At 50.7% G+C, this 17,991-nt stretch overlaps 6 protein-coding genes across 6 annotated transcripts; 4 read left to right on the top strand and 2 right to left on the bottom strand.

The window, feature by feature from the left end:
- Nucleotides 1-1,811: 1,811 nt before the first annotated feature.
- On the top strand, nucleotides 1,812-2,220 carry FPRO_10328 (uncharacterized protein; the record flags this gene model as incomplete). Its single annotated transcript, XM_031231281.1, has 2 exons — nucleotides 1,812-1,952; nucleotides 2,005-2,220. 2 exons carry the CDS (start codon nucleotides 1,812-1,814, stop codon nucleotides 2,218-2,220), a joined length of 357 nt encoding a protein of 118 aa, XP_031081333.1.
- A 1,453-nt stretch (nucleotides 2,221-3,673) lies between these two features.
- FPRO_10327 (uncharacterized protein) lies at nucleotides 3,674-4,360 on the top strand (the record flags this gene model as incomplete). The annotated part of the gene is made up of 2 exons (XM_031231280.1): nucleotides 3,674-3,875; nucleotides 3,942-4,360. 2 exons carry the CDS (start codon nucleotides 3,674-3,676, stop codon nucleotides 4,358-4,360), a joined length of 621 nt encoding a protein of 206 aa, XP_031081332.1.
- Nucleotides 4,361-6,259: 1,899 nt separating this feature from the next.
- On the top strand, nucleotides 6,260-6,558 carry FPRO_10326 (uncharacterized protein; the record flags this gene model as incomplete). The annotated part of the gene is made up of 2 exons (XM_031231279.1): nucleotides 6,260-6,441; nucleotides 6,492-6,558. The coding sequence occupies 2 exons, from the start codon at nucleotides 6,260-6,262 to the stop codon at nucleotides 6,556-6,558; spliced, it is 249 nt and encodes an 82-aa protein (XP_031081331.1).
- Nucleotides 6,559-10,350: 3,792 nt separating this feature from the next.
- Nucleotides 10,351-11,265, bottom strand: FPRO_10325 (uncharacterized protein; the record flags this gene model as incomplete). The annotated part of the gene is made up of 1 exon (XM_031231278.1): nucleotides 10,351-11,265. The coding sequence occupies one exon, from the start codon at nucleotides 11,263-11,265 to the stop codon at nucleotides 10,351-10,353; it is 915 nt and encodes a 304-aa protein (XP_031081330.1).
- Nucleotides 11,266-14,333: 3,068 nt separating this feature from the next.
- FPRO_10324 (uncharacterized protein) lies at nucleotides 14,334-15,161 on the top strand (the record flags this gene model as incomplete). Its single annotated transcript, XM_031231277.1, has 1 exon — nucleotides 14,334-15,161. One exon carries the CDS (start codon nucleotides 14,334-14,336, stop codon nucleotides 15,159-15,161), a length of 828 nt encoding a protein of 275 aa, XP_031081329.1.
- A 1,995-nt stretch (nucleotides 15,162-17,156) lies between these two features.
- Nucleotides 17,157-17,796, bottom strand: FPRO_10323 (uncharacterized protein; the record flags this gene model as incomplete). Its single annotated transcript, XM_031231276.1, has 2 exons — nucleotides 17,157-17,497; nucleotides 17,550-17,796. The coding sequence occupies 2 exons, from the start codon at nucleotides 17,794-17,796 to the stop codon at nucleotides 17,157-17,159; spliced, it is 588 nt and encodes a 195-aa protein (XP_031081328.1).
- Between the last annotated feature and the right edge of the window lie 195 nt (nucleotides 17,797-17,991).

The raw sequence follows: 17,991 nt of genomic DNA, 5'->3' as shown, positions 1-17,991 counted from the left end.
TGTCTTCAGTATCTCTCGAAACTCAAGAAGAGGGCAGTGAGCTCTCCACCATCGACATGCTCCAGGCGAAGTGCCTGACGCTACCTGTCTTCTGGCATCCTCAGGTCAGTTTCGCGTGTTCTCATCCCACGTCCCTCATTTCAGCATCATTGGAGCGGCTGATCATTCTAACTTGCTTTCAGATGCTTCCCCGGCGTTACCCTTCAGTACACCGACCGACATATCGTTCGAACGAAACCAAGCTCCTCTCTTGACCCCGACCGGCACTCACCGAGCATTTCCCTCAAAGACATCTACGATGCGCACCAGCTCAACTTCAATCCTATCGATCAGTATGCGAAAGCTCCTTGACCGTCACCCTCTAAGGTAACATCACGACCATGTTTCCTTCGGTTCTCGTCACCATGTCCCTCCAATTCGTCAGTCAACCGGCTATCTCATCCGGACCATCGTATAGAGAGTGGAACATCGAACTCCAAGACTGCAAGACGGTTGATGCTGGGTCCCTACGCCTCGTTCACCACGATGCATACATAGCCCTCGCCAAGCGCTGTTCTTTTCAGGCACACCACTCTCCCGTCAAAAATTCAATTTTGGCCTCTGTTATTCTGGCTTTCTCGACCAATCGTCATCCTCGTTCGGTGAGCGCTCTGTCAGATATGACCCGAATGGAGCGCACCGTCTCAACGCTGCTCGTGAGGTCTAGCTCCCTGCCTCTTCCGATGTGAAGGTCATCCGCTACGCTACATTGAGTGGGCCTGGTGGTCCCGATGATGGTCATAGATGTGTCTGCCAGCATCATCGCATGGACAGACCCGTGGCCGATTCAGTTGTTCGACCAAGCATCAGCTGCTGCGACACTCTCATCCACCAAAGGCCCCAGCTTCCCGTTGAAAGCGAGCACAGCGGTCACTCTGTACGATACTTGCCACCCATCCTTGGCGCCCCTATGTGCAATTGCTCGGCGACGTGCATGACGGCGCTCCTCAAAATTCACGTCATCCTGGCAGTTCCAGAGTTGAGATGAGCCAGGCACTCATTCAACCGAGGAGTCAAGTACTGCATACAGTCAACGCCTGCTCGAAGCGCCTCAGTCACCTCGGTTATGCGTTGGGCATCCACCGAGCACCGCCTCAGGAATACCACCATCAAACAATAACCATCTGACCAACAACCCTGTTTCAGCATTATTCCCAACTCTACCGACTCATCGCGCTTCTCGCTTCGCTACGACTTTATGGGCGCGCTGGTCGAATGCATGAGACTCTGTACTTCCTTCACAGGCGGCCCTCATACAGAAAGTTGCTATACCACCATGATGTCTTCTACCACGTGTTTGTAGTCAAAGCCGATTGCATGATTGGCACGCTCCGATTCCAGGCTACCCTCTTACTACTGTTCATCTGCAACGTAATTTCCCGAGCCGGCACATGGTCGGGAGACACTCAGGTAGGTCTGGGAAGACCCGTTGATTCTAGAGCCACCATCTGATCTATAGACTGACCCTTTGAAGTTCCTGCCCAGCGCGTATTCCGAAGAGCTTTCCTTGAAGACCCCATTCCTGGACGCCCTGACGCCCCCTACTCAGCCGAAGAAACAAGGCGACAGAAAACAAGCCACATATTCCCAGAACTCAAAACGCGCAATGCCTGCCTCCACGACGGTTGTGAGGATCCCAAGCTTCTCATTAAGCCAAGTCTGTTGAGCATGAGTCAGGTCCACCAAGCTATGCTGGTCGGGCTTCACAATTTCCCTATGAAGCAGCCGGGCAACTGCGACGGCAATGCTATGAGAGCAATTTGAAAGACCACATGAGCGGCGAGCGACAATTGTTTCGTGATCTTGGTGACCAGACTGGTATCGTTTCTGTCACGTCTGGTGGTGAGATTGATGCCTACCGCAACATACAAGAGACTGGCGCTTACGCAGGTCAAGTTCACGATGTCTCCTTGGTCCTTTGATCTCTATCCCCTTCGACCGACATCACCAAACTCTCTCTGCTAGTATCACGTCGCCCAAGCCCTCCTATTCCTTTTTATCATAACAGCCACCATGTCAGTTCAATGTCTACCAACGAGAACAACAACACCGTCGCTCCCTACCGCTGGTGGTGGCTACGTCGGCATCACTCGAGAAGGTGCTGAGCTCGACCAACTTGCGCGCTCCATGATCGAGGCAAGCCCACGCTTTGCGCATATCATGCTCTCTCTTCACGACTGAAACTCAAGGCCACTAGGTAAGCATTTCCCGGCGCCTTCGAAGGTCTGGATGGAAAGCTCATGTTTTCAGTGACAGACAACGAATTGTAGATGGACCCAGCCGACCTGTCCCTGAAGGAACGTGCAGTCGACGTCGCAAATCTTTGCAGTTGGGATCGCAAGAAGCAGGATTCTCCGCCATCCCAACAATGGTCAACGGTCCTTCATCGCCTTTGAGGTGCTGCTCCGGTGCCACAGACTGCTCCAAAGGAGCTTCCCCAGGAGATGCAGATATTTCAACGACTTGAGCACCGTATTGCCTGAGAAAGAGCCCAATATCACTCCCGAATCACTTCTACTGTACCTCCCAGGTCGCTCGCCCCTGTAAATCCCGACAGTGCCCTGATTCTCGGGAGGGATCCGATGACTCGACACCTGACTTACTCCCTCGAACTGCAAGCCGTATGTGAGAGGAGCCGGATGAAGTTGCCCGTTTCGAAGCTCTACTCTGGCGATATACCGACAAACACTTCAAAACTGAGACCGAGGCATACATGCAGGTGGAGGATCTCCGGGGCGTCCTTATCCCAAGATTCTACGCTGCCGTGCGTGTCGCCACCAGTAAGAAGAACACCAGGGAAGATCGGTCCTCGACGGGGGCCTGCGAGGGTGGTTCTGGGAGACACGGTGCGGTTTGGACCCTACTCTCTCTCCCAGTGTGGCTAGACTTTGAGACTTGTTCGTGAGGATGGCCACGACTGACGCCTGAACCATGTCAAGGCCATGTTTTAATTCATGGCTTAGTCTTGATTATAAATAATAGATTGTTTTGAAGTTTGAAACTTTTTGTCAATGGAAGTGAATTTCACAACTAGCTCATAAATCGTCAAGCTTTTTGAACCTCTAGTTGCCGACACTTCTTTCCAATCAGCCTGACTGATTGGAACAGTCACGTTTGCACCGATTTTAGTCAATATTACCCTCAATAAACGTGTCAATTGCTCTTTTTATAATGAAGAGGTCATCCAGAACGCCCCAGAATTATGATACAGCTATATGATCACCAAGTTCGAGGTAATGGCTGATCTTACCCTGCACCATCAAGATCAAGTCCCCACTATCCCAGATCAACAGGCCCACAATTTGTTTTGGCGCGTCACGTTTTCACGCGTCGCACGCTTGATCAAGGAAGGTACAGCAACTTTTGTCAGTCGAACCCTTCAATTACGTTCGCCAGCTTTGTTTTCATATGGTTGATCTACGACACGACGCATGTTTGTACCTGGGGTGTCAGGAAAGCCCTTTGCGACGCCGTGAATTTCAAAGCAATCCGTGCGACAGTGCTCAGGTAGCTGATTGTGACACCGTAGTCACGAACATGCTAACAATACAACAGAAGCCCGCCACATGAGTCGAATTCGTCAAACTTTTCTACGATGACCTGAGACAATGCCAGCCGCTCTCATAGTGTCTGAATGGATCAAGCGCGCCAACTGTCCACGAAAGCGACGCGCTCGAAGCTCACGACGAATGAGGAGGTCATAAATCGCAGTGAGGAGCAGAGACTTGTTCTCACTCATTCCCGACATCAAGCTTCAAGTCGCGATGAATCGCAAGGAACATGGGCACATTTTGCGCGACGCTTCACTACAAACAAACCACGCTTAATTCCCAGAGGTGTGTTCAAGCATCAACATCGCCATACGTGCTTGGCATATCAACGTTCTCGGCTAACACGACTAGCAAGTGACGAGTGCTTCCCATCTCGCACCAGCACGAAGGTGTTCTGCTGCATCGACCAGGGTCCACCGAAGATGCACTCCTACTCGTTGGCGTCCATTCATCACGGCGAGGTCGACAGCTTGGAGGACCCGAGCTCCTCCGATGGCGCTGTAGATGTCGACAGCTCGCATCATCTTGAGGCAGCGCTTCATGAGGTCATGGAAAAAGAGAAGGTCTATAGGCATGACCAAAGATCGAGCCGACCACGCGTGGCATTGAACGCAACGGGAGCACTTCAGTGCCTACAGGTCCATGCACGAAGAGAACCCTGTCAACTCAACGTCTCGCATGTTCCAGCTGACCAACGAGACAAGCCAGCTGCTCAAACATCTTCGAATGGCGTCATCCATCGCGCCTCAACCTCCGATACACGACACTGAGTTGCAGATCGCGGCTGACAACATCCCCTTCAATCAGTTGTACACACGCCCCGAAAGCCCTCCCTTTGATGATTCCTTCGCCGCCACTCGGTTTCATCTTGGTCACCCGTCCCATCACCACACCAGGACACAGATCTCAGTGCAATATGAAACATCGCCATCGACCAAACCCGCCAAATTCACTCCCCATGCTCGCCCTTCGCCGGCCTTTAGTCTGACTTGGCATCATTGGCTGTCACTCGATTTGCAAACAGCTGGGTGACACAAGCAGGCACCACCGCCTATCGCGGCAGACACGATTCCGATGTCAATTCTCTCCTCTTTCACTTGCGATTCAATCTATGCTCGCCGAATCTCTTGACCATCGCCATCGATTTGACTCCCAGCAATGAACTCCCATGCGGACGATAGGATACAACAGGCTCTGCTCATGCGCTCCGCAACTCCTGTCATCCCAAATGCAACCATACTGTCAACAAGGCCAAGCTTGTACAAGACCACTCTTCCAAACGGCGACCCATCCATGATTCTCGCAGCACTTGTCGAGGCGCCGCACCATCCCGCCAATCGTCTTTGAACCGACTCAGACTTCACTCTCCGCCGATGACGAAGTTTCTGAAGGGTTTCCCGTTGGACTGGTCGCATGAGATCAATCCGGCTACGAATGCCTGAGCCTCCAACTTTCCCAACTCCTTCGCCAACAACCGTATCACCAGCCGAACCGATCAACCCGAACCCCCGAACGCATCGTAAATCGCCAACAGAAGATCCCTCAGCCATCAGCAGTTGCCGTTCCCAATCTAGTCACAGAAATCGCTCTGCCACTCGATCGCACGCTTGTCCACTTTTCAGCCATCCACCAATGAGTGCTCTTCTATTCTTGACACAGCTGTTGAGTTTTCTTCCGACCTTTCATGAGCTTCACCTCGTACTATTGCCCTCACCTTTGCCTCAACGATCTGAACAGCGGATCGGCGCTTGTCTCAAACTCTCACAAGCTCGCACATGATTCGAGGTATGGACACTGTCAGGACAGTTTTCTCTCACTGATGGTCTCCCAGAAGTACTTTCCGGCCCAATATGTCTGTCGACACTTGGCGACTCCCGTACCTGACTACTGGCGCAGACCATACTCGGCCCGCTCTCAAAGCAACACTTCAAGCCCGGTCGCGTTCCCTTCTCCATTCCGAGGGTCAGTCGCGAGATTCAGCATATCGTCGATTGTCACTGTGCCCTGGCTGTCCAAGAACGATGCTCCCAGCAACCACGACAACATACCGAACACTCCGAGTCTCGACAGATCACATGCCCTTGGCAATCCGGGTGTTCAATACTACAGAACCTGAGAACAAGCTTTGGGCATTCAATTGGCGCACGCCACCGCCGCTGTCCGACCGTTCCTTCCCTGCACCGAGCAGCCACGGCGACACATTCCCGATTTGGCCATCGTGTCCTCTGCTATTGGTCCCGAAAGAAGCATACCATTAACCTCCCGCACACGTGTCTCTCGCACTCCAATCACAATCCGGGAGGTGCGCCATCCATCTTGGCGTGACTTCTGAGTTGCTGTTATCTTCGATCGTGGCAAAGCTTCATACGCTGGCACGCCACGTAGAGGGTGGTGAGTCATTACACTGTGGTCGCATCGAGCCGTGAACGCGTTAATCAAGAAGCTGAGCGCCAGGCTTTCCCAAGGACAATGCCCGAGCTACTCTAATCGACAAGCCTCGACCGAGGGCGCTTATTCCTCTCCCACCACCGCGACGCCTTCATCTGACCTTCTGACGCCTGCTGTGGCAATATCTCCACCGTCAGTTTCATAATACGCAATCATGCCTCATACCAAATCCTTGGCTTGAAGATGGAGGTCGTTGAAGTTCGACATTTACACATTCGTCGATGACTCGGGCGACAAAGGGACTTCCCAGAGAGACTGCGGACGCACTGTGCATGACGATATCTTCTGATGATGTCGCATATGCCTCGAACATTCTCAAGCCTTCAGGACGCCATCCCCTCGATTTCTTCTCAATTTGGCTGAAGCCGAGACTTCACCTCCAACCCAACGGTACAGGGCTTTGGTAAGTTTGTCCGAGTTCAAGAGTCTCTTTTATCTAACACCACATATCAGTCTCTCACTTGTTCGTGCCAAGGTCCGACCGCCGTCGATATTAAGAGGCTTCCTGAGCCAAGGCTAGAGCCCTCTGGTACCCACGCACCCTCCCCGGCCAGCCATAGTCGCTGAAGAATCGAGAGACGGGACTGGCGCGAGCCGACAGAGGCATGGCCCTGCCGGAAGTATAATTCGGTTTGGCACAATCCCTTCGACAGATGCACATGTCGACCGCAGAAACTTCCTGCTATCTACCGCCCAGTGCCCGCCAAGATCACACATCCTGTCGCCACGCATTTCCCATTTACATTCACTCAAACACATCAGACTTCCTTCTCAACTGCCGACACCCCCTCCCACTCCACCGAAATGTATGCCGAACTCAAGGTTTCGTGGGTTCCAAGCCCGGACATCCAGCCTCATTCGTCCCCGATTCCGTATCGGATCTCCTCTCTACTCCTGCAAACCCTTGCCGTCGATTCCCCTGTCGGCACCTCCCGCGGTTTCAAACCAGCCATCCCCTCTGCAGCTCCAATAGATGTCTCGACAAAGCTTTGTGGTTCCGGATGAGGATCCGAGATGGGCGACACACTCGCCTGTCGCCCCACAGTGGTTTATTCCTCCAGATCTCAATGCCCTTCCGACCTATGACATTTTACTTGTGAGGCCTTTTCATCCTTTCCACTTCCGCCATCTGACATTTCCCAGATTGAGACGATGCCCTGCGATGGCGAATTCATCAACCCCATCATATTTACGCCACAGCGGATCCAGGCCGCGAAGTGTGAAATGTTGCACACCGATTCTTTGACACGTCAGAGTGAGAGCCAGGGGGTGCGGACCCAGGTTATTGAGACCGGTTCGGCTGTACCGCACGATTGTGTTCTCCCTTCCACGCCTTGATACGCCAATCGAACGAGTGATCATCCATCAGCAGTTCAGCACCGAGGTCGCGACATCGACGGATTGCCACGGCCTTACAATTGTCTTGGATATGACCCGCACCTTTTCTCTTTGTTGATGACATGACCTTCCCACTGGAATCATTGAGATCCTCGCTCCCATCACATCGTGAAGTGAGAACGGACAGGCAGGAACCCCAAGCCCAGCGATGAGGTGATCAGGTTCGTGATCCAAGTTGAGAAGCCTTTTCAATGAGTATAGACTCACACCATTCTTCAGATCCCACCTCGTTATCCCCGGAGCAAGGTATCGCCACTTTGCATGAACCAGAACGCTTCATAAACATCACTGCAGGCAAGCCTGTATGTCACCAATCCCGACAGCCCGTACAGCCTTCTTACGTTCAGCCCACAACGCCTGAGACTGAGACTCCCATGATTGACCAGGGGCATCTAAGACGCACACAGCTCCAGCCTCCGCGGTGCACTCAAGGTGTCGTTGGGGCCATGCCATGATGTCGTCGATGCCGATCCGTCCGTATCCACGATCCTCTGGACATTAACTTCTAGCAACGGTATTGGTGCCCGCGACCCCTCCGACTCCTGCGACTCCTGCACCCACTCTTTGTCATTCTACTGTACGACCATAACCGACTGGCAGCATGGGGCCAACGAATCTTTCTCTGACATTTCTTTGTCATGTGTTCGGTGTTCCATTCGACCTTGCGAGTGCTGCCCCCAAAGCTCGCAAACCATTTGTGCTGCCTGGGGCGAACATGATACCCTCAAGCAAGTTGTTTGTACACCTAGCCTTGCAGGGGCTGAATCTCTGACTCTGTCGTCCGCGCTCACGACTTACCATCAAATCACAGCTCTGCAGGTTATCAAGGTCGATGGCTCTCGTATCAAAGGCCCATTGAGTTCCAGGCACCACAAGCTGTTTACGCTCGCCCTCATTTGTCGACGATGGAATGCGACATGTCCGCCACATCACTTCAATAACGCTTCCGTATAAGACCCCCCCGACGACAAACTTGGTGATGCTGAACTTTACAAAAGAGCGTCATTGTGAGAAAAGTGCTTCATGTAGAGCACCTCGTTACCCACGCGGACGAGCAGTACCCGACACGACCCTATTGCTCAAATGAAGCCGCTTCAAATCCTGACCCTATCCTACTATGCTACTGCCGGAGTTATGCGGAGGTGCATTCTAGCCAAGACTCATTCAGTTTGTACACCTGTTGATCACTCGCCGCAAACAATTCATGGGGCCAGTACATTTTCGCTGACCATTCTTTCTCACAGACCTGCATTCATCGTCCCCAGTCAACCACTTGAAGACAGTCCGAAGGCTCGCAGCTTCTCTGTCCTTTCTTCTCAAGCACCTACATTTAGCATCAACCGGTCAACCGCGACGTGAAGCAAAGCTTCTCACCGAATGAAGAAGAACGGCAATTCGAAACTTGAAGCAAAGCTTGTCACCAAATGGCTTGGAGCGAAAGCGACGTTTCTCCTTCAGACCCTTCTACCGGTCCCGAAGAGGCATCAAGGTAGCTTGCAACGAGAAGCAAAGATCACGAGTCTGGAGAGAAGGATGGAAGGGAGGAGAGAGCGAGAGGCGACAGATAGGACGGGCAGAAGGGAACATGAGACAGGGGCAGGCGGAGTGCGTTTCACATACCACCGCGCCTCATCAATTGACGAGGAGACCCTTCGCGATGGCGCCTCAGCCTCATTCCGTTCTCTCACATCTGATGCAGTCCGAAAGCGACTTCACTCTCATCTGCAAGGACCGCCAGTTCAAGCTTCACCAGATGATTATCTGCCTGCAACGCCGATAATCTCTGCTTCACACTACAGGGGTCAATCATTCGTCTCACACCGGCAACGTCTGCTGCAGACGTCCGTGCTCAGGTCGATCGTGTGGAATCGGGGTACCGCGCTTCTGGGTGAGAGCAGACTAATGTCATTGAATCCAAGCACACGGTGACATTCACCATCTGGTTGTTCAGTAGCGATTTGGAGGAGAAGATGTCTCTTCAGAAAAGGGGTCAAGGTATTTAAAGATTGTTCCTGGATACGGGGGGCTTCGACGATTGGATTCAGTTTTATCTCGATTTCTTGCAAGGCTTACTGGCAGCAGTCTGGTGGAATTTGTTTTAGGACCGAGTTGGAATTAGATGTGAGCTGGTGAATCTGGCATGATCAACGTGCCTTTGTGGTGAACCTCTGCTTCAAAAACGGCCAATGGCTTGTTCAACGGTCTCATGAACTCGGCCGTTGTAGTCTTGAACAGGTTGGTGCTCGCGGTGCTCGAGCTCGGAGAGTCGTAGGGCAAGGTGGATGGATTTCGTAGATACCGTCTTTTGGGTTTGGGTGGTCACGATAAACTGAAATCAAAAGATGAAGAGCTAAGCAATGAGTGCCTGTTGTTGCAAGTGCATAATGAGATGTAATTTTTGGTCGGGCTGAGTGGGTGTGAGGCCGGCCTGATTGCACTGTGCGACCTTTAGGTACGTACCGGAAGTTGGCTGGTCTCGTCCCCGCGCCCCCAGAAATTAGCACAGGAGCCACAAATTTTCAGGGCACTGAAGGAGTTGACCTCCCCGCCAGCAGCGCAAAACCCGTTGGACAAAGGCGGGACGTTCAGCGCAGGATCTCACTTTAAGGCACATCGAACATGGCGGGTTGCTGTGGCCCATCCTCCATATCAGACAATCAAGCAGTTCATAATTCCACACATAGTTCAATTTCTACATAGCTATTAGAACAGAACGAATACGTATCCTGTATTGGATGATACCCATCATGATTAAGTAGTATAGTTAGTCCTCCCTCTTCAGGACATGGTTGATTTGCGCTGTGGTTGACCCTGTGACAGACGGGATAGTTGTGGCCGTGAAGCCTCCTTGGACCCTGGGAAGGCTTGTTCTCTCCGACACTCTCTCCATGGCACCCATCACCGTTCCAGCCTGTCAAGAGGAACCATTGCCGGCGGCTACATCAACCTGTGACCATTCATCAAACACAGTCGATGTATGTTCAGGAGCGGACTGTCTGAGTCTCTCGTTCTCCTCCTGGAGGGTCTTGATTAGGCCTGCCTGCTCATTACACCGACGCTCTGTCTCAGACTGTTTAGTGTTAAGAATGGCCAGGTGTGTTGAGAATATGATAGACTGTATTTTCATATCATCGATGAGACGCGCCTGGGTTGTCGCAGTGTCATTGGCGCGGGTGTTCTGAGCATCGACCTCTCCAAGTCTCCCTGCATACTGTGACCTTAGAGCCTGGAGATCATCGTCAAACTTGGTCTTCAAAGAAGCAATGGCCTCATCATGCTCGGACTTCATAGTCGCAATGGCATCGGCGTTTCGGCGCTTAATGACCTCGAACTTTTCAGCTTGCTGAACCTTGAGTTCTTCAATCTGACGACACCGCTCAGCCTTTTCTGCACCGAGCTGCTCGCCGAGTGTCGCTACATTACGACGGACCTGTTCATGGTCGTCCACAGCCAGGGCCTGATCAAGCGGAGGTCGACCTCCAAGCGAAAGGGGCGCCAGGGATCTTCGTGTTGGCACCTCAGCCTCAGTACCCCCAGGCACATATATGTCCTGAGTCGAGAAATGTGCATGGTCTTTCTGGTGCCCACTGTCCGGTGTCCCATGGGTTCTGTTGTATTGATTGGGGGGACGGTTAGCAGCGAAATTCGAGTGTCGGGAAGAGTCCACAGGAGGACAGTCTTTGTCGACAGGACCGAAGTCTCGATCAGACTGAGCCGAGTGAGTCAATCGAGTGCGAGAGCGAAAGCGGGCGGCAGCATTATTAGAGTCGAGAGCCCTCGGACTACGAGATCGGTTGTCTGCTTGCGGATTATAGCTCGGGTTGTTCATTTTATGGAAGGGACGAAATGGTGCTGCGATAATAGCTTAACGTGTCAGTAAGACATCCTGGAAAGACATTAGAAAGGTTCAAGTGCTTACTGCTTTCCGTGTGTCGCTTTGATGTGGAGTGAAAGATGAGGTTGGCGATGAGGAGTGAATGTCGGGTGGTTTTTGCGGCCTGAGTGCCTACATGTCCGCACTCGAGCAGCTTACCTATCCTTACAGTGGATTTAGTGGTTACGGTACCTAAAACTACAGCGGGGGCTTTATGGGACATTGGATTCCAGTCCCACTGGTGGATCAAGGGCCCGACGTTCAGTACCCACTTTGAGGGAGTCTACCTGTCACTTACAGGGGCCTCTCAGATCTGTCCCAAGCGACGGCCTCAAGAGTACACCAACTCTTATGTCAATTACTGCGAAATGGAATGTCAGGTGAAGTTTAGATGTATTCTTTTCTCAGAAAAATAATACAGGCTGAAGTTAATCTATCACACCGTGGGCAACACCAGCTATCAGATGTCCCATTTAAAGATCCTTGGTTTACCTTTAGGACCTGTGATTCGACAGACTCAAGTATACAAGCCTCGGAAACAGGAGTATCTACTGGTAGCACAGATTTGCGCCTTTTAAGGCGGGGATACGAGTCGAAGACGGTGTGTAGATATCGCGAGCCTTTTTAGAATCGGTCAAAGGGATATCATTCACTGAAGCAGCTGCGATGTCTGGCTGTTGTGGTAGACAGTGGTAGAGGCCAGATGCTTACCGTCCAATGATCCAAACTTGTTGCAGGGCCTGGCATCTTGGAGTGGATGGTAATCGACTCGAACTTGTTGTATCGACCGTAATCGCACTCTTGCATGGCCATAATCGTGTTATTTGATGCTTGTAGGGGATAAACTCTGATAATTCTGGCCCAACGCCTGCAGGTGAACTTTCAGGTCAATAGAACAGCACTTCAGTAAGGAGCTCTAGTCATTTCCTTGATTTGTAGAGGTTTGGTATAGCCTAAATTGTGCCTGTTCTGGACTGTTTCTGTGAAACCCGACAATGTTGTAACGCACGCTTACCATACCTGTGTGTTAAATCATTATCATTTAATAATTGAGGAATCTTCTCGTTGTCGTTCTTTATAAAAGATCACCGTCTGAGCAAACTGACATCCAAGTCCTAAGCTGTGATCAGTCGTACTATTAATACATCGAAGAGCCCTCGAGAAGGTCTTGGCCCATTTTGTCTATCTTTCCAAGAACCATAATGATATCACACGAAAAAGCATCAAATGATCACGATTCAAGATCCAGCGGGCTTGTCTGAAAAGTGGAAATAGCCATAATGACAGACGTAGTTGCCTACAAGTTCCCTTCAGATAAATAAAGACTGACACGCAATAGTGATTGCAAATACAGATATCAGTCTCGGGTAGGATTAAAGGGACGTAGGTCAAACTCTGTTAGCGTTAAGATATTGCCTAATTGAGACAGTCAATGCTCTACCATTGGTTGCGTTAAAACTACAAGCGTGGTATCCACGCGCATAAACGAGACTGGGGTCGCAGTGGTACCCTCCCTATTCTTGAGCCGAAACCTTGCGCTTTAACGTAGCGATTTGAGACGTCAAGCTACACAAGCTTTGTGACGCCTTTATTCAAGCCTGTCAACCCAATTCGTGATTATATCCCTCAAGTACTCTATCTTGATCGCTTTCGAGATTTCAGGCTGTGGGATCTTGTAGATCTTCCTCTACGCAGTCGAAAGGGTTGCCGGCAGATACAAAGCCCCTACTACTTCCAATGTTCTTTCATTCTCAACAGGGCGCCTGGCGACGCCATGAAATGAGCCATTGGTTGAGTTCTGTGAACTAACCTTGACGCTTGTGCGAGAATTTAATACCCGGCGACTTGAGTTGAACAATTGCTCTTGGTACTGTTTCCGAACAGTTAAACTGTTACCGAGACAGTTCATTCCACTCTCTGTTCACTGACCTCGCAGTGCTTGAATAACACTTGAAGAAAAAGATATGCCCGAGCAGCCTGCACTGTAAAGTGGCAGTACGCGAGGGTTTACATTCCAAACAAATAATGGAATAAATACGGAAGGAGGAATTGACTTTCCAATCCAAAAGCTTCAGTTGCCTCTATAATCTCTTTAAGCCAGGCGACAGAAACGAGGGGTCTTCAGTCCCGTTTAATATTTAACCATCTTGCTGGAGATTGATCTGCTGCTTGACTGGGAGCCAATCGATAGCCATCGTAATTAGTTAAACCATACTGCCTCGGAGCTTGAGTTTGCCCGCGGGACAATGGGTTCGCCTGTCTTTGACTATTTGAAGTGCCAGGGAGTGCCAGGGCAGTCGTTGGTGGGTTCTGGTTGACGGCTCAACTGACTTTCTTGGGCATGGGGGTTTAAGAGTAAGGGAAGTCCCTGAAATAAATACTTTTCACCGAGGCCTGATCACCAGATTCAGGAATTCATTCACTACACTGATGTAAGTCTTTGGGTGGCGAGGTTGACTAGCCGCCTCCGTGTTCAAAAGGTTGCCTCTATGCTTAGCTTCGAGTTTGAGTTGTGGGGTTTACTTATTATCGTAGTCAAGATATGACTTTGTACAACTATGATCTGCAAGTGGTAACCGGTCTGGCCTTGGATATCTACAGAAGCTGGAGCAAGCCGCCCGTCTTCGAAAAGACATTACCGTGACTGATAAAAGGCGCTCGAGAGAATTGACCAGGAAGCAGGAGTTTCACATCGAGACACAAAGCCTATACCCATTTAATAATCCTTAACAAACGCATGTACACATTGACACTCACCTAAGCTCACCGATCCACTGGCCTGACAGTGCTTGAATGAGCACTTTTATAACCCGAGAGCCCTTACCAGCTCGCACTGCCAACGGCCGGCATTCAGCCACACTGACAAAGAAATAGCTTAGGCAGAAATGCCACACGCAAAGGTCAAGGAAATTTTCAGAGCTGTGATCTCGAACACAACCTCCGCAAAGCATCACCAACAGCATCATCATCACAACAACGCTTTTTTAATTCTACCTTTTACGACCTTTTACCGCTCAATCACGATGGCTCCATTCAAGCCCACCCACTCTGGTCGAGGTAACTCTGATCGAGGCGGCGCAAGACGAGGACGTCCCAATCATGGCGTAGAGAAGGCTGCACCTACCATTCAGGCGCCAGATCAGGAGGGTTTCAAAGCCGCCGTCCAAGCAGAGGTTTCTCGGCAGCTAGCAGGGTTGTCCGTCAATGTCGGCGACTCAAACATGACTGGTGTTGAGGGATCTGATCCCCAGCCCGGTCTTCCACGTGGAGGCGCTCGATCGACTCGAAGGGGATACACTGGCCGTAACGGTCGAGGCGGATCTCACTTGGGGCGTGGTAGAGCCTACCGCAACAGTCAGACATCGCACCGCCCAGGGACTGCGTCTTCCAATATGGAACCTCGATTTCTCCCATCGGCCACCGCATCTGAGATGATTTGGGTGGCAGACAGACAGGGTAACAAGGCAGCCAAGATTGTCAACCACACACCTCTAAGTGATAACACCGATGCCTTCGCGCAGAGACGACCCTACAATCAATGTTGGGGAGTTACACCTGGCTATGGCTTGAACGAGGAGGCCCAGGACCTCTTGAATAGGGCAGGACCAGGATACACCCGTGTGATGTATCAGCTGGTCGCGGTGAGTGAGGAGCATTTCAATGCCGTCTCCCAGAATGCCGTCGAGAAGACCATTGAAGATCACAATGGGAAGAATGTTAAGGGGAAGAACGCCCTCCTCTTGCGAGCTGGGGTTGATCCGCATCCAGAGCGAGAGGACGAGGAAGAGGAAGAGGAACACAAGGTGTGCGATAGCCCTGATGTCAAAATCAAAACAGAGATGTGGACATGAACGGTGAAGGGAAAGGGCAATGGTGCATAGATAAAGTCATCTCTTTGAAGAATCCTGGAACTCTAGACCTTTATTGCCGCCTATTCGAGATAATTACAGCAACTCTCACACAAAACGCTCGCCTGATCAGTGACACAATCAATGCAACCCGTGACAACAAGGCCTTGTGGCCAATAGATAACACCGCCCGGGCTCTGCTCAGGGATGTCAATGTAGTTGGTCTTGTGAAGCCATACCTGCGTAGTTGCTGCTATATGGAACAATTAGATTTGTGTGATGGAAGAGTGCGGCTGTAGAGCGATACATTGAGGGCTAAGGTCTACAAAGATATAGGATTAAGTACGAGTCTCACAATCCGGCTTCCTGTTCGAAGATGGAATTGACTGATCGCATTTGAGCTTCAACAAGCGTGAATAGTGATTAGAAATGGGAGGCAGGCTTCTGGATCCGTTACGTCTTGACTGATCATGATGTTCTGGGGCTGATAAGGAAAGACTGACGAGCCAAGGAAAGCAACCTTGAGCGTGGTGCAATTAAGGCCTTGGGCGGAAAAGGACAACGACGCGATTGTAGAGATAGGAAGTAAATGACAGCGAGTGAGCAAGCAAGCGAGTTAAGAATTGATTCACTTGCGATTGTCTGTAGTGTTTGTTGATGGTAATGGTGGAGGGTAATAGAGAACAACAGAATTTTTGAGTTATAGCGGATTTAGTGGATAGAGTACCTATAATTACAGGGGGTTGATATTTGGCTTGAGACAGACGGGAGTTATGAAAGCGGATCCCGCAGTTATAGCGGATTTAGTGGTTATGCCGCCTATAATTACAGCAGGGTGCTGTTTGACCCGAGAGATGATGGCGGGCCCGCATCGGGATGTGACAGAACCTCAGGCTCTCATTGGTTCTCCGCACCGAAATGGGTGTGAACAATGGCCGCCATGTTGACCTCTGCGCTGGGCATCTATCGTCAAGCACCGCGTCTCAAAAGCAGCGGCCTCTCCACTCTTCGGTGGTGTAATTAGTATAGAGGTATAATGCAAGCGCAAAAGACGCTGCGGGACGCGAGTCTGGATATCCTTGAACTTGAAAACAGGTTACCTGGCCGATTTATACTATATCTAAACTTCTAGGGTTTCTTTATCCCAATTTCATTAGTACCAGGATCATATAGTTGATTTTCCATCCTTGAAGAAAGGCTGAGCAGAAGCTCTGATCTTTGATACCATGAATTGTCTCTGAACAATCCCTCCTGTAAATACGCCAAGTGCATCGTGGAGACCATTCCGAAGCCACGGAGCCGTTGTGGAGATCTCGGGTAAGAGTTCATGAGATATCTCCGCAGAGCACGAGGATCAGGGGTTGCAAAAGACGGTGTATTGAAGTCACTTTATTTCCCAATTAGGACAAGACATGGGTGGCCATTGGTCGATGTTTAAGCATAAAGCTTTTTCCCAGGGTCATCGAAGGAAGGTGGTCCAAGTGACTTGCCAACTTTGGGGCAGTAAGGCTTACCGAACATCACTACCTCAGACGTCTAGCGAAATAGGGGATTGCCTGGCGTTGGATGGAGACGGGTCGATGGGCTACTCTTTTGCAGCCTTGAATGCATATGCGCTATTATATACTTGAGGGCTTTGAATCATATGTCGATTGAAGCGCTCAGCATGTCATGGACCACTAATGTTTACTTACAAGGCAAACATCAGACGAGCATAATTGAGACGTTTTACATCGAAAGGAGCCCCTTGAACATTCTGAATACATTCAATTGCCACATCAAGTATGCTTGAGGCACTTGGTCATCAATTCTTCTGTCAAAGCAGCTACCCTTTGGCCGCCAACTCATCTCCCATTACATCATCCTGACCGTTCCATCGTTTGAGTTCTGTAGATGTGTCTGGATGACAAATTAGGTTAGCGACGATTCAAATGGGTATGGAAGACAACGTACATTGGAGCTTCCCAGTGACGGTGTCTTCCAGCCGACAATCGGGGTTCAATAGAAGTTGTCAGAAGCATTCTTGGCCGGATCAGGCTTGACCTGCGAGGCGAAAGGGAGCGCTGGGTCGAACCTGGTGGCCACGGCAAGAGACTCTTGACAAGTCTCTACTTTCACAGCAGGTTGAATCTGCGGCCCAGACGTGGCCGTATCCGCGGCGGAGGTTTCAGACTTGGGAGCCATGGAGGACTCTCCCTGTGACTCTCGAACATATTCTTCGCGAAGAATCCAGCCCTTGTACAATCGAGAGACGCCTTTGGAATAGTCCTTTTTCCGAGGTTTGGTTCTCTCTGGAACAGGCCAAGGATGGTCATCTTGTGACAGTCCGCCATAGGCGACTAGAATTGGGTTAATACAGTGCGAGTTAAAGACTAAGACACTTGACCTTACCAATGCTGTACCAGACTCCGTAGTCAACGAGACACTCGAAGTACAGATGGCCGACCTCGTGATCGTCTCTTTCTTGAAGCTTGATACAGAACTTCTTTTCATTCGCATCTCGAATCATCTTGACAAGGTCTGCGTTCCATAAACCGAGAGCTCGGAAATAACGCTCCATATGAGCGCGACGAGGGCCGACTTTATTGAAGTCAGCCACTGAGAGGTCGAAAACTGGGAGTTCTTGGTTGGTGGCCATCTTGAATGATTTGTGGGAAGGGTTTTGTTGTGTTGTGTGATGCCGTAGCTTCGGAGTCTGGGAAATGTCGGTTGAGCGGGGTGTCTTCTGCGGGATGTGTTTGTGTGGGTGGGGCTGAAAATGGTCTGCTCGTGACCGTGTGATGGAGCCGGTCCTCAAGTTGGGTCAGAGTGGAAAGCCAACTGCTGTGGATGC

Source organism: Fusarium proliferatum (genome assembly GCF_900067095.1).
Source record: "Fusarium proliferatum ET1 genome assembly, contig: FPRO_scaffold005, whole genome shotgun sequence".
Lineage (NCBI taxonomy): Eukaryota > Fungi > Ascomycota > Sordariomycetes > Hypocreales > Nectriaceae > Fusarium > Fusarium proliferatum.
Note: the sequence above shows the minus strand (reverse complement) of the source record. Positions and strands in the feature narration are given on the sequence as shown.